We start from the raw sequence: 15,917 nt of genomic DNA, 5'->3' as shown, positions 1-15,917 counted from the left end.
CATTACAGGTCCCAGGTGACTGAGCAGCCAATCACGGCGCGCGGCGCCGCTCGCGCATGCGCAGTGGGTGCCAGGCTGTGAAGCCACAGCCCGGCACCCACAGTTGCAATGCCGGCGTCGCTGAACGGAGGGGGAGATGAGCGGGTCCCCCGCCTCGCTGGACCCCGGGACAGGTAAGTGTCCAATTAAAAGTCAGCAGCTGCAGTATTTGTAGCTGCTGAATTTTAATTTTTTTTTTTTTTACTGGACCCCCTGGGTGGAACTCCTCTTTAATGTGATCCGAGACCAAAAACGGCTCCTTGCATGAAAGAGCCGCCAACTCTAACACTCCACTTAGTGAAGTGATAGAAATCAAAGAAGACACCTTTCGAGATAAAGGACTAACAGAATCTCTCGATTGGTTCAAAAAGTGACCTCCGCAAGGACAGTCAAGATCAAATTCAAGTCTAAAGGACACAAGAAAGGCCCGACAGGCGAGACTGTCTACGTTACACGCTGTATGAAATATGAATCAAGGAGTGAGAAACAACAGCTCCTGGAAAAAAAAAAATGTATAGGGACAAAACATGACCCTTAACGGTACTTAAGGCCAATCTCCTTTCCCGTACAGATTGGAGAAAGAAAAAGAAAATCTCCCACTCACATATTTCTGCGGGTGCCACTTCCTGGCTTCACCCCAGGCAAAAAAATATTTCCAAGTCCTGTAATTGAAGTTCCCCGAAGCTGACTTCCAGGGGCTCAACAGTGCCTAGATACAGAACTTAAGACCATTAGGTCGCGCTGAACTGGGAGTGTCCCAGGAGCGACCCCCGCAAGACTTGCTAAGTCAGTGTACCAAGCCCTCCTGGGCTAATTCGGCCAAGATTATTATCATTGTTACCCACCCTTCTGGATTCTTCGCAAAAGATGTGGCAGATGTTGAAACAGAGGGAAAGCGTCAAATAAGGGAGAACTGGTCCTTAAGGTGTTACCAGTGCATCTACCCCTATTGCCAGTGGGACCCTCATCCCGGACACAACCTGTCCCAACTTGCTGTAGAACTTGGAATCTAGTAGATTCACCTGCAGAGTTCCTTTTGCCACTTATTTATACATGGAATATGCACAGAAAATAGAGACAGTCCTTGTGCGGTCCCAGAATATTGTTCACCTTCCTCAGCCACATGACTCCTGGTGCCGCCCTGGTCGTTGATATTTATATATATGTTCCTTCAGAAGCTTTCCCAGATAGAACCTACAACGGGTTTGTACCATAATCCAAAGCAAGGCGTACTGGCCAAAAGCTCCAAGATATTTACGGGCAGTAAACTCTCCTGTGGAGACTAAGTCCACTGAACTGTAGCCATCCTCAAATCAAATGGAGAAACTGGCATCAGTGGTTATTATCTTCCAATACCTGAAAGGAAGAATTCAACCTTTCTAGATTCCAAACCATAAACCACCAATCTTTAGCTGTGCAACACCCCCGGGACAGAGCCCTCCGGCAATCCAATGCCTGGATCTTCAAGTTCCAGACAGAGAGAATGATCCTCTCCATGACCTGGAGTAAAACTGTACATATGGAATGTGCTTTGACCTAGATACAGCTTTTTTTTTTTTTTTTTACTGCAAAATGTATCGAAGAAAAATCTGGACAAACTGCTTCCTGAGCAAAGGTTATTGAGGTATACTGAGATTGACACCCCCCTGCATCTTTAGCAAGTTCAGCACCGGAGCTAGGAGCTTTGTGAACCTCAGAAGTTGTGGCCAGCCCGAAGGTTGGTCACAAAAAAGAAAGCAGAGGAGAAAGCACATTGCAATTACAGAAAGCTTTGATGAGGCTGGAAACAACCCGGCACATGAAGCTGTGCGTTTCCTGATGATTATGGGCCCCGCAATCTACCTCTTGCAGAGAGGTCGTCACTGAACAGATGGAGCCTGAAACAGAAGGATGCCCAGCAGATTGAGATCTAAAGATAGACCCCATGCCCCTATTCAGTTTTGAAGCTACCATTTAATTGTTTTACAATGATGAGCCCATAACTTTTGCTCCAAGACTCAACGCAAGGCAAAGACTGACCCGGCTAAGGAAGAAGCAACCACCTCAGAGACTAAACTCTTGTGGTCTGAGATACTCTCAAATACAGCAACCTCAGCTGCCTCCCTCACTTAGGAGGGAAACCTGGGCAGTCTCCCATCCAAGTACTAACCAGGCTTGATCCAAGATCAGGCGCTACAGTGGCTCAGATCACCCTGATGCTATTGGTCCAACAGGAGACGTGAACATTGTCCAGACCACTGAACCTGAGGGCGATGGCACCCTTCTAAGTCATTTAGCTAGTCTAACAGATACATAATAAAGTGACTGTATTAGACAAACTGGTACGCAGTTCCACAAGGATGCAGGCCTAGACATTGTTGGTCTACCGCTATACAACCCTGTAAGTATGTAGGTATCCAGGTATGCATACATGCAGGTATACAAGTATTCTTGCCATTCATGCATCTATGCATGCAGCTCAAGGCAATAAGCACATTTGTATGTAGTCTTAGGCAAAAAAAACAGATATGTACAGTGGGGCAAAAAAGTATTTAGTCAGCCACCAAGTTCTCCCACTTAAAAAGATTAGAGGCCTGTAATTGTCATCATAGGTATACCTCAACTATGACAGACAAAATGTGGAAACAAATCCAGACAATCACATTGTCCGATTTTTGAAAGAATTTATTTTCAAATTATAGTGGAAAATAAGTATTTGGTCACCTACAAACAAGCAAGATTTATGGCTCTCAGGCCTGTATCTTCTTCTTTAAGAGGCTCCTCTGTCCTCCACTCATTACCTGTATTAATGGCACCGGTTTGAACTTGTTATCGGTATAAAAGACGCCTGTCCACAACCTCAAACAGTCACACTCCAAACTCCACTATGGTGAAGACCAAAGAGCTGTCGAAGGACACCAGAAACAAAATTGTAAACCTGCACCAGGCTGAGAAGACTGAATCTGCAATAGGCAAGCAGCTTGGTGTTAAGAAATCAACTGTGGGAGCAATTAGAAAATGGAAGACATACAAGACCACTGATAATCTCCCTCGATCTAGGGCTCCACACAAGATCTCACCCGTGGGGTCAAAATGATCACAAGAACGGTGAGCAAAAATCCCAGAACCACACGGGGGGACCTAGTAAATGACCTGCAGAGAGCTGGGACCAACGTAACAAAGGCTACAATCAGTAACACACTACGCCGCCAGGGACTCAGATCCTGCAGTGCCAGACGTGTCCCCCTGCTTAAGCCAGTACACGCCCGGGCCCGTCTGAGGTTTGCTAGAGAGCATTTGGATGATTCAGAAGAGGAAGACACATGACAGGTCCCAAATGATTGCGCGGCCAGTCATGGCGCGTGCATGCACAGTGGGTGCCTGGCTGTGGAGCCACAGCCGGGCGCCCAGTTAAAATGCCGGCGCTGCCGAGCGGAGGGGGAGACAAGCAGGGCTTCGTTCCCCCGCATCGCTGGACCCTGGGACAGGTAAGTGTCCAATTATTAAAAGTCAGCAGCTGCAGTATTTGTAGCTGCTGACTTAATTTTTTTTTTTTTTTTTTTTTTAGTGGGAACTCCGCTTTAAGCAAACATGCGTTTAGGCAAAACACGAGGCGCATGTCCATGCAAACATGCACTTACGCAATACGTGCCCATGGAGACATGCATTTATGGAATAAGCAAGCATGCGTTTATGAAACGTGTTAATGCAACATATATTACGCAACATCTAAGCAATCATGTGTCTATGCACCATGTGCTTATGCAAAACATGCATCCATGCAAACACGTCTATCTATGCAACATGCATACACACTTATGTCCACACGTCTATCCAACATATGCTTATAAAAACCTAAGTTTACGCAACATGCGTCCATGCAAACACGCTGTTGCAGCCAGCCTTGGAAGTCTGCATGCTGGGCGCCACAGGGCGGGGCCCACTGCGAACATGTGCCTATGAAGGCTTGTGTTCTATGCAAGTAAGCATGTATATTATGCTGCACCTGGGCCCATACTAGTTATAGTCAAGATTAGCCACGTACATAGGCATCTAATGCAGCCTCCCTGCTGCTTCAACAGCCTAAAACCTCTTCCACACCTGTGCGACCTGTCCTGCTACTTGGGACTGCAAGGTCCATGACAAGTCGCACCCCGTGATTTCCAATGTGTACCATTCACATCCATGCGACTTCAAGTTGCAGTGACCTCAAAGCAGCCCCTGCACTGCAAAATCGCATTAAAGTTGCGGGCAAAAAGCGCAAATCGCAGAAGTGTGAAAAGGGAACCCAAAACTAAGCTCCTGCAGACCAATGCATGCTATTCTGGAGACAACTCCTTCAAGTGCAACAATGCCCATGGTCTTCCAAACGTGCTTATATCATATGTATGTATGTATGTATGTATGTATGCATGCATGCATCATCTATGCAAAACGTGTTTATTCAAGCATGCGTTTAGGCAACAAGTTTGCAAACATGTATACTATGCTGCACCTGCCAAACTGCACTTGGCCCCATACTAGTTTTTACTAGTTTAGCACATATGCATGCCACGCAGCCTTTTCCTGCTTCAGCCTAAAAGAAAGCTCCTGCAGACCAAATGTACATTATTCTGAAGTTTGCAAGTATGCACCTGTTCAACTGCACCAGGTCCCATACTATTTTTGTGGCAAATGCACAGTATTCTGGAGACCTAACACTTTAAAGTGCACTGCTAGGGGTGTTTCGACTTACAGTTGTACATGCCCCTCAAATTAAGCTGCAAGTATGCAGTATATAATCATGACTTGTCTGGCCACACATTTCTCCCAAAGCAAGTACTCACACTTCACTAGTATCTATGGGCTACTGTTATGTCTCAAGGGGCCCTGCGGAAGCTGTCCACCATATGGCTTTCTTAACATGGCCGCCCTTCCACTTCCTGCCTATATAAAAATAGGCCATACTGAGCAAACCTGCGCCCTCTAGCGGCCGGAGGAAAAACAGCAGCCCACATGACTAAGTACACAGCATGATTAAACAGCACACTGCCCCCCAGTGGCCACTGGGAGAACAGACATTCAGATCTCTCTCTTTTAAAAAAAAAAGAGAAACTGCAAAAATGCAGACTTACCATTCCCACTGCAGGAATCTGAACATAACAGGAGTCCAATATTCACCAATCACGATGAGCTTTGTCAGACCTTTAGGGACTGTACGCAGGGTTCCATTACGCAGGGTCCAGCGCCGTAAGGCCGCATTACAGGCAAACCTCGAGGAGTTTTCTCTCCTTCCAATGAGGCTTGGGTACCATTTTGGCTGATAGCTTTTTCGAATGGATCCAAATGAAGTCCATGATTCTAAATAGAACCGTCCAGACCTCCAAGTATGCTCCAAGAGCACATGTATCACATCAGTGATCATTCCACCTTACAGACACTGGCAAAAAAAAAGGGAGGTCCTTCCTGTGTGGGAGGGGTTATATAGGGGTGGATTTCCTGTTTGACTATCTGCCAGTGTCCATCCACCAGAAGGTGGCGTATAACCCATATAGTCATTATTATGGTTCCTCTGTGTCCCGTGATGTACGATAAAGAAATTTGATTTTTTAAATGTTTTAATTGAGTATGTTTTATAGCAGAAAATAAAAAAAGAGTTTATTTTTTTCAAAATTGACAGTCTTTTTTTGTTTATAGCGCAAAAAATAAAAACCGCAGAGGTGATCAAATACCACCAAAAGAAATCTCTATTTGTGGTAAAAAAAAGAAGGATATCAATTTTATTTGGGTACAGTGTCGCACGACGCAACTGTCAGTTAAAGTAATGCAGTGCCATTATACGTGTAGCGAAAAAGGTATGGATGGCCGCACACCCATGCGATGCAAATCAAAGCTTATTTATTGGCAAAAACATCAATAAAAACAGGCGCAATAGGCATATCGGCAGTGGGGGAAAAAAAAGTTGATGCGTTTCACACGTTAATATGGGCTTTGTTAAAACCATACTGGGCATAACCACCATACACACATATATGCAAAATATCACATGATTACACAGGTGTAGATAATGAGGCGGTGAAGTCCAGGGACATCAATCAGCTGGTCCTATTTAAAAGTAAAGAGCAAACCATTTCTGGTAAACCCATTCCTCCACGAAACAAACAGGAAAATCTGGAAAAAAACCTGAAAAATAATAATAATGAGAATATGCTACATGCACTACAAAAAGAAACAAAATATAAATAAAAAAGCAAGGGTCGGTATGCTCTGCACAAAGCAAAACCATACACTCACCCCGCAAATAAATATATAATTACACCTATAAAGATTGTTATTCTTTCGAACAAATAAATAACAAAATAAAAAGGTAAGAAATACACCATTGTTTCTCACCTCTGGGAACCTACACACCACTAAAGCAAATGATGATAAAGACAATGCCCCCTACGTGTTCAATACAGCGAAAACATGTATGCAAGTATATAGAATAAAAATCCCTATATTTATTACTGTATTTATTGGCGTATAACACACACTTTTTTGAAAATTGGGTGCAAATAGTGTGTGCGTGTTATACGCCAATACTTCAATTTTAGCTGCCTCGGAGGGGACAGGGAGGGGGGCGGGACGAGCACCGTCAGACTACATACAGTGAGAATCGCCTGTTTACTTGGCGGCCTCTGTAATAGAAAGTCCCATCTCCTGGGCCGCCATTGGACCACTGTTCTATCTATCATAGGAGAGTCACACTGTATGTAATCTGTCGGCGCTCATCTCGCCCCCCTCCCTGTCCCCTCTAGGCTGCAGATGGGCATCGATCAGGCTGCACTGATGGCAATGGTGAGGCTGCTGCACTGATGGCAATGGCGAGGCTGCTGCATTGATGGCAATGGCGAGGCTGCTGCATTGATGGCAATGGCGAGGCTGCTGCATTGATGGCAATGGCGAGGCTGCTGCATTGATGGTAATGGCGAGGCTGCTGCATTGATGGCACTGATGAGGCTGCTGCATTGATGGCAATGGTGAGGCTGCAGATGGGCATTGATCAGGCTGCATTGATGGCAATGGTGAGGCTGCAGATGGGCACTGACCCTTATTTTGCTTCAAAGTTCCTTATTTAAAATTTTTTTTTTTCCCTGAAACTTCCCTCTTAAAATGAATGTGCATGTTATACGCCTGTGCGTGTTATACGCAGATAAATACGGTATATATACAATAACTTCTACATTGCCATTTAACCTTTGCCATCTTAAAACACATGAGAAAAAAGGAGGAAAGGCAAAAGTCACCCCAGGTTCGTATATAGTTAAGACAAAAAGAGAAAAAAAAAAAAATGAAATATCCTAATCAGAAAGTGAGTCAAGTCCCGCTCAAAGTTTAAACTTCCTGGAATCCTTGTTGTAGAGAAAATATCCAAAAGACTTCCTTTTACAGAGAATTCTAAAGTCATCAACACCTCTTCTAGGGGCGACAACCTTTTCAATTCCCTGTATTTGTACTAGGGTGGCGTCTCCCCCATGAAACTCATTGAAGTGTCTAGCATGTTCTTTCTCTGTCATAGACATGATCGTGTAGGCGATCCCGTTGCCTTCTAGTTGTGCGACCCACATAATGGATTGCACAGATTTTACAAGTAATAAAATAGATCACGTTCCAAATGTTGCAATTTATGAAGCTCTGGATTTTAAAAAACCTTCCATAATTTGTGGAGCGAAATTGGTCACTTTTTATAACCCAAGCGCAGCATGGACAACGATCGGCACCACATTTATACATACCAACAAAATCTAGCCATGTTCTGCTTTGTTTTCTGGAACTAAATTCTCTTGGGGACAAGGAATTTGCCAATGCTGGTGCTTGCTGTGACACAGATTTTATCCCCCAGACAAGATTTTAGCAGAACATACATCCTCATACAGAATTGGCACATAATGTTCCACTATTTTTCTGATCTTATTGTATTCCAGACTATATGAGGTTGAAAAGATTGGGGTTTTAACTGATATAAGCTCACCTCACTTGTCTCGTAGCAACCTCTCCCTAGGGGTAGATTCTGCTATCTCAATTACCCTATTTATAGTATTGGGCTGGTAAGTGGTAACCCCCTCATCAAGAAACCTAGAACACATACTATCTCTATTGTTGGAAAGCCCTCTCCTCACTGCAGATCCTGCGCACCCTAAGAAATTGGCCAACTGGTATACCCCAGGTCACAAGACCTGGGTGCCCAGAATCCAAACGTAAGAGGATATTCCCAGAGAGGGGTTTCCTATGTGAACTTGATACAATGTAACCATCCCTGCTAGACAAAACTATATCCAAAAAGGAAACAGATGTGTCACTCAAATGTCCCATAAATTAGAGGTTTAAATTATTACTTAAAAACAAATCGTCTAATGTACCTACAGATTTGGAGCAGTTGAACAGATCATCAATGAATCAACAGAAAAACCTGATTCTAGACCAAAAATGATTGTCATCTCCAAAAATGTGTACCCTCTCCCATCAACCCACGTACAAGTTGGCACCCATGGCTGCCCCACATCTCTGGAGTTAAAAAGAACCACTGAATGAGAAAAAAAAAAAAAATTGTACATCAACAAATACACAAGAATATATTCTCTGTGTAAGGGGGAGTATCCACTGTGATGGTCCATAAAGCATTCCACCGCTCACACGCCCAAGGCATGTGGCATGGAGGAGTATAGACTGGACACATCACAGGTAATCCATAAATCTCCCACCTTAGCTGATCGCATAAATTCAAGAGGTGTTTAGTGTCCCTCAAATGGCTAGGCAATCTCTTAACTAATGGCTGTAGTTGACAGTCAAGCCAAAGACCAAAGATTTTCATTTAAATAGCCTATTCCTGACACTATAGGTCGACCAGTGAGGAGGGTTAACCCTTTGAGTTTTTGGGAGATGATGGATTATGGGGGGTGATGGGGAAGTCCAGAACCATGACCTCACCCTCCTTCACAGACAGAACACCTAAGTGAACCCCCTTTTTTACTAAATCACTCAAGGAATTCTTAAATTGGACAGTGGGGTTCCCCTTTAGCTGGGTATAGGTGGTTTCATCCGACAATTGTCAAATAGCCGCCTCACAATATACAGAAGCATCCTGTACTACTACCAAGCTGCCTTTATCAGAATTCTTAATGACAATGTAAGAGTCCTGACTCAGAGCCTTTAGTCCATCTCGTTTTATCAATAGCAAGATTGTCATTATAAATGAATCCCTTATTAACAACAGGAGATGCTAACCTAGTGAGCTCATTTTCAACACTCTTCTGAAATAAATACAAGGATTTGCCCCTTGAATTCACAGGGTAGAAATCTGACCCAGCATATATTTTTGTTGTATATATTACACAATTGCATAAATTTTTTCGCTGTATTTAACACGTAGGGGACATTGTCTTTATCATAATTTGCTTTAGTGATGTGTAGGTTCCCAGGAGGTGAGACCCAATTGTGTTTCTTACCTTTATTTTGTTTTTTATTTATGCTTGAAAGAATACCAAATCTTTATAGGTGTAATGATATATATTTTTGCGAGGTGAGTGTATGGTTTTGCTTTGTGCAGAGCGTACAGACCCTTGCTTTTTTTATTTATATTTTGTTTCTTTTTGTAGCACATGTTGCATATTCTCATTGTTTTATTTTTTCCCAGATTTTTCTGTTTTTGTTTATTTCGTGGAGGAATGGGTTTACCAGAATGGTTTGCTCTTTACTTTCAAATGGGAACAGCTGATTGATGTCCCTGGACTTCTCCGCCTCATTATCGACACCTGTGTAATCATGTGAAATTTTGCATATATATGTGTATGGCGATTATGCCCAGTATGGTTTTGAGAAAGCATGTATTAATGCGTGAAACGCGTCAACCTTTTTTCCCCCTGCCAATATGCATATCGTGCCTGTTTTTATTGGATGTTTTTGCCAATAAATAAGCCTCGATTTGCAGCCATCCATACCTTTTTCCTCTGCACGTATACCTAAAGAAGTGACAGGGTATGAGCCCCATGCACAAGCTTGATTTCAGACACCACTACAGCCAGTTCACCTGGAGCAGCAGGACTGCTTTTAACGCAGTACTGGATCGAAAAAAATGGCCTGGTCATGAAGGGGGTAAATACTTCCCGTCCTTCAGTGGATAAAGTGTATTTTTTTTTAAAATCGCGTTTGAAAAACTCAAGCACAAAAACCGTGTGACATAAAAATTTGCAACGCCATTTTATTCTTCTATTCTCTCTCCCCAAATTGTACCTCTGTCACCTGTGTACATAATTCTGGCTCTTACTGTAGATTCTGACTTTCTCTGTGTGCATTTCCCAGCTCACCCTTGCAGTTTCTAGCATGAAAGAGCTGAGGCTGACAGCAAAAGAGGCAAAACAGAACACCGAATAGCAATGATAATGCTGGCACTTATGTACATAGACACAAGTGACAAAGTGAAGGGAAGAGAGCAGAAAAGCAGCCGACATTGCTGAAACAGTTGGATCATGGAAGACCTTGCATGGCTCAGAACACTGTAAAACAAACCATTTGTGAACCAGAGACTGATTTTTATTCTCTACTGCTGCAAGTGTTTAAAAATAAAATGTGAAGTCTAGTGACAGGTTCTCTTTGACATGTGACTTTGCAGATATTACTTACTACGAGCTGCTGTTTTCATCGATGGCTCAAAAGCAGCCTCCTTGATCTCTTGACGTGCAGATTTACCACGTAGTCCAAATCTAGTTTTAGTTGCATAACCCTAATCAAACAGAAGCAAGTCAATAGTGCGTAATCATTAAAGAATATGTTACCCCAACATTTCATATTCCTGATATGTGCCTGCTGTACCATGTACTTGTATGAAAATATATCCTGTTCTCTTTGTAATGCTTCCTTTGTGTGAAATACCCAGTGTTCTTGCCAGTTCAGCTTACCTATTGAAAACTGAGCACACTAAGTACGAGAGCAGTGTGGTAATTTTTCTGGCTGTGATGGGAACCAAGATTGCTCTCCCTCCAATAATTAGATTTCTGCAGACACAACCACCCCCCTCCCAGACATTTACTGGGAAAACCAGTGTGTTGCTGTATCTTTTCCCCCACCTCTCTGAGCTCCTTACAAAGCTGAAAACAGAGGGAATGTGATCGCTTACAAAAAAAAAAAAAAAATGGTATTTATGTTTTTTATATGTATACACAAATGTTTTGCCTTTCATTCCCATTTTAAACTGAATGGGTTGTTTTACAAGGTAAGGATTCACATAATCTTTAAGGAAACAACCGATTGTGTTTATGCCTATATGCTAATTATACAAAAAGTATTCCTGAAATGCCTCGGGTACTGGATCTCCCCACTATAAACTGTTGCTAGGGTCTTAAACCACCATCCCCATGGCCAAGGGAAGTACTGACAGACAGTTCTGCAGTGTTCTTATGAGATTGTTTTCACCAGCACCGCACCAACGCATGCATTCACATTCGACAACACACAATACCCCAGATTGTTGCTTCTGACGCGGATTAGACTATGCTATCCACTGCACATCTCCCTACTCTTCACTTCATTAGTAGCTAGCAAGAATATAAAAAAAAAAAAAAAAAAAAAGTTAACAGACATGCTGGTAGGTTAATCAGATCCTGTCGAAAAAATTGGCCAAATATGTGTATGTTGTATGTGTTTGTAAGCGCGTCGGGACCCCATGGAGCAAAGAACAGTGCTATACCGCAGATGGACACCGGCGGCAAAAAGCGCCCTGAGGCGTTTCAGTTTGCATAGGTAGCGCTATACAAGTCACACTCATTCATTCACTCATATGTATGCACATAGCCAACTATTACATAACACATTAGGTAACCCCAAACATGATGGGGGTAGAAGAAGAATTTTAAGACCATTATTTGGGTTTAATTCAAAATTTCTGAAGAAGTCACATGGGTGTGACCCAACGTGTAGGGCGGAGCTAGGTGACGTAATCGTGGACTGCAACCTGAAATTGAGGGCCACCATTTTGCCTTACTCTGTGTTCGAACTGACGTTATGGAGCTAAGCTCATTGTTTTTTAGTCTTTGTGAGTGCATACAAGTTATTTAATATATTTGGATATATTGAATACTACACTATAGGGTTTTTGTACCTTTCCTACCCGAGGTATTAAGTATATGCAGCAGACCTCCGACCTCTTAAAGGGGTAAACACCTGGATCTGGGGAGAAACCATATGGGGAAGAGGGAAAGAAACCTGGATTGCCTGAGTGCATTGAAATTGTTGTGTCCTTAACCACTTCCCATCCCAGCCATTGTAAAATGACGCTCGCAGAGTGGCTCTCCCATCCTGGGCGGGCGTCATATGACGTCCTCGGCTTCCCGGCATTGTAGGGTGCTCACACGCGCCACGTCACTAGGGAGCTGATGTCCACTGGGCACCCGTGATTGCTCGTCACAGAGCAGGAACGTGGATCTGTGTGTGTAAACACACAGATCCATGTCCTGTCAGGGGAGAGGAGACCGATGGTGTGTTCCTAGTATATAGGAAAACTGATCAGTCTCCTTCCCAAGTCAGTCCCCTCCCCCACAGTTAGAATCACTCCCTAGGTAACACATTTAAACCCTTGATCGCCCCCTAGTCTAACCCCTTCCCTGCCAGTAACATTTACACAGTGTATATTTATAGCACTCATCGCTATATAATTGTCAATGGTCCTAAAATTGTGTGAAAAGTGTCCGATGTGCCGATAAAAAAAAGAAAAAAGAAAAAAAAAAAAAAAGATTTATAATATATAATTCCCGCCATTACTAGTAAAAAAAAAAATAATAATAATAAAAATGCCATAAATCAATAATCTATTTTGTAAACGCTATAACTTTTGCGCAATCAATATAGGCTTAATGGGATTTTTTTTAACCAAAAATATGTAGAAATTGGCCTAAACTGAGGAAAAAAAATGTGTTTTTTTAAAATTGGGATATTTATTATAGCAAAAAGTAAACAATTGTGTTTTTTTTCAAAATTGTCTGTCTTTTTTTGTTTATAGCGCAAAAAATTAAAACCGCAGAGGTGATCGGATACCACCAAAAGAAAGCTCTATTTGTGGAGGAAAAAAAATTATCAATTTCATTTGGGTAAAATGTCGCACCACCGGGCAATTGTCATTCAAAATGTTACAGCGCTGAAAGTTGAAAATTGGCCTGGGCAGGAAGGGGGTGAAAAAGCCCTGTATTGAAGTGGTTAAAGAAATTGTAAAGTCTATTTTTTTGTTTGTTTTTTAAAACAAACATGTTAGACTTACCTCCTCTGTGCAGTGGATTTGCACAGAGCAGCCCGGATCCCCCTCTTCTTAGGTCCCTCTTCGGCTCTCCTGGCCCTCCCTCCTGTTGGGTGCTCCCAGAGCAAGCAGCTTGCTATGAGGGCACCCGAGCAGAATCACAGCTCCATGTACCCATTTAAGACAGGGAGCTGCGGCACAGCCACCCCTACTTTCTATTCTCATTGCCTGACTTTAATTGACAGCAGCGGGAGCCAATGGCGCAGCACTACTGTCTCAGCCAATGAGGAGGGGAGTCCCAGATGGGGGAGACATTCCTACAACAACGTTGGAGCTAGATGGACCTCACCTAAGCACTAGGGAGGCGGAGGGTGGCTGCTGCCCACAGAAGGCTTTTTATCTTAATACATAGAATGCACAGTGACCTTTTGACTTTACAACCATTTTAACCACTTCCCGCCCGCCCTATAGCGGATTGACGTCCGGGAAGTGGTTGTGTTATCCTGACTGGACGTCATATGACGTCCAGCAGGATAACATGCCGCAGCGCGCCCCCGGGGGCGCGCATCGCGGCGATCGGTGGAGCGGTGTGTCAGTCTGACACACCGCTACACTGATCTTGGTAAAAAGTCTCCGGCGGAGGCTCTTTACCACGTGATCAGCCATGTCCAATCACGGCTGAACACGCTGTCAATAGGAAGAGCCGTTGATCGGCTCTTCCTCACTCGCGTCTGACAGACGCGAGTAGAGGAGAGCCGATCGGCGGCTCTCCTGGCAGGGGGGGGGTCTGCGCTGATTGTTTATCAGAGCAGCGCCCCCGCAGATCACCACACTGGACGCCCAGGGATCACCACTAGGACCACCAGGGAAGGGGCAACATGTGGATGGCCAGGTATGTACCCCAAGGCCATCCACATGTGCCCAGTGTGCCAAATCTGTGCCAATCAGTGCCCACAAATGGGCACTGATTGGCACAATTATGTTGCAGTGATGCCCAGCAATGCCACCCTTAGGGGCATCACTGCAAACAAGCAGTGCCATCAGTGCCACCCATCAGTGTCCATTCATGCCACCTGTCAGTGCCCATCCGTGCCCATCAGTGCCCATCTATTAGTGCCCATCCGTGCCCATCTGTGCCAACTATCAGTGCCACCCATAAGTAACCATCAATGCCACCTACGAGTGCCCATCAATGCCACCTACGAGTGCCCATCCGTGCCACCTATGAGTGCCCATCAGTGCCGCATACCAGTGCCACCTAACAGTGCCCATCAGTGCCACCTATCAGTGCCCATCATCAGTGCCCGTCAGTGCCACCTCACCGGTGCCACCTCATCAGTGCCCATCAGTGCCGCCGTATCAGTGCAGCCATATCAGTGCCCGTCATTGAAGAAGAAAACTTACTTATTTACAAAAAGTTTTAACAGAAACAAAGAAAAACTTGTTTTTTTTCAAAATTTTCGGTCTTTTTTTATTTGTTGCTCAAAAAATAAAAACCGCAGAGGTGATCAAATACCACCAAAAGAAAGCTCTATTTGTGGGAACAAAATGATAAAAAATTTGTTTGGGTACAGTGTAGCATGACCGCGCAATTGTCATTCAAAGTGCAACAGCGCTGAAAGCTGAAAATTGGTCTGGGCGGGAAGGTGTCTAAGTGCCTGGTATTGAAGTGGTTAAAGTGTTACTAAACCCAGAACCTGCATTCACTATATCTGGTCACCCACAGTACATGGAAAAGCAATTATTTTAGGAACTATAAACTGCTAAATACCTTTTGCATCAGTAGTAAAAACACACATTCTAGCAACTGAGCATGTGCAGAGTGCCACTTAGGGCTCTGTTCTATCGGCAGATGGGGTCTGTGGAAGAAGGGGAGGATCAGAGAAGACAGGAACAAACAGCATTTTTACACAATGCAGAGAATAAACCCCTTAGGTTCCACAGTGAGTTATAACAAGCATGCTTTACTGCATATACAGACTGATTTTACTGTTGTGGGTTTAGTAACACATTAAGCGTTATAGACCTATGTTATGTGGGTCTCATTAAGAAGGTGAGGGCACTGTTTGCACATTTGTGGTGGAGCACAGGCATTTGATAAGAATGGTGGATACTCCATTGGTATTATCCAGAGACTAAGAATTAAGTCCACTGGGCTGTGGTTTTATTTGACATCACAATAAGACTTTTATGTATATGAAAAATATGTATTATTTACACTATGTAAGACCCCTTTCACACTGGGGCGGTTTGCAGGCGTTATTGCGCTAAAAATAGTGCCTGCAAACCGCCCCTAAACAGCCTCCGCTGTTTGTTCAGTGTGAAAGCCCGAGGGCTTTCACACTGAAGCGGTGCGCTGGCAGGAGAAGAAAAAATCTCCTGTCAGCCGCTTCTTTGGAGCGGTGAAGGAGCGGTGTATTCACCGCTCCTTCACCGCTCCTGCCCATTGAAATCAATGGGACAGCGCGGCTATAGCCGTGCTATACGAGGGGTTTTAACCCTTTTTCGGACGCCAGCGGGGGGTTAAAACCGCACCACTAGCGGCCGAATACCGCGGTAAAACAGCGCTAAATATAGCGCTGTTTTACCGCCGACGCCCCCTACCGCCCCAGTGTGAAAGGGGCCTTAATGTGCAACATGCTTTGTCCCTTCTGCA

General features: G+C 43.9%; 1 protein-coding gene across 3 annotated transcripts in view; it reads right to left on the bottom strand.

Moving 5' to 3' along the window:
• Nucleotides 1–15,917, bottom strand: part of GHITM (growth hormone inducible transmembrane protein) — a 107,213-nt gene that overhangs the window by 67,549 nt on the left and 23,747 nt on the right. For all 3 annotated transcript variants that reach the window (XM_073596891.1, XM_073596890.1, XM_073596892.1), the window contains exon 3: nt 10,660–10,759. In XM_073596891.1, the coding sequence (XP_073452992.1) occupies nt 10,660–10,759 (100 nt within the window). The remainder of the gene's footprint in view (nt 1–10,659; nt 10,760–15,917) is intronic.

This window comes from Aquarana catesbeiana, linkage group LG08, assembly GCF_042186555.1.
Source record: "Aquarana catesbeiana isolate 2022-GZ linkage group LG08, ASM4218655v1, whole genome shotgun sequence".
Lineage (NCBI taxonomy): Eukaryota > Metazoa > Chordata > Amphibia > Anura > Ranidae > Aquarana > Aquarana catesbeiana.
Note: the sequence above shows the minus strand (reverse complement) of the source record. Positions and strands in the feature narration are given on the sequence as shown.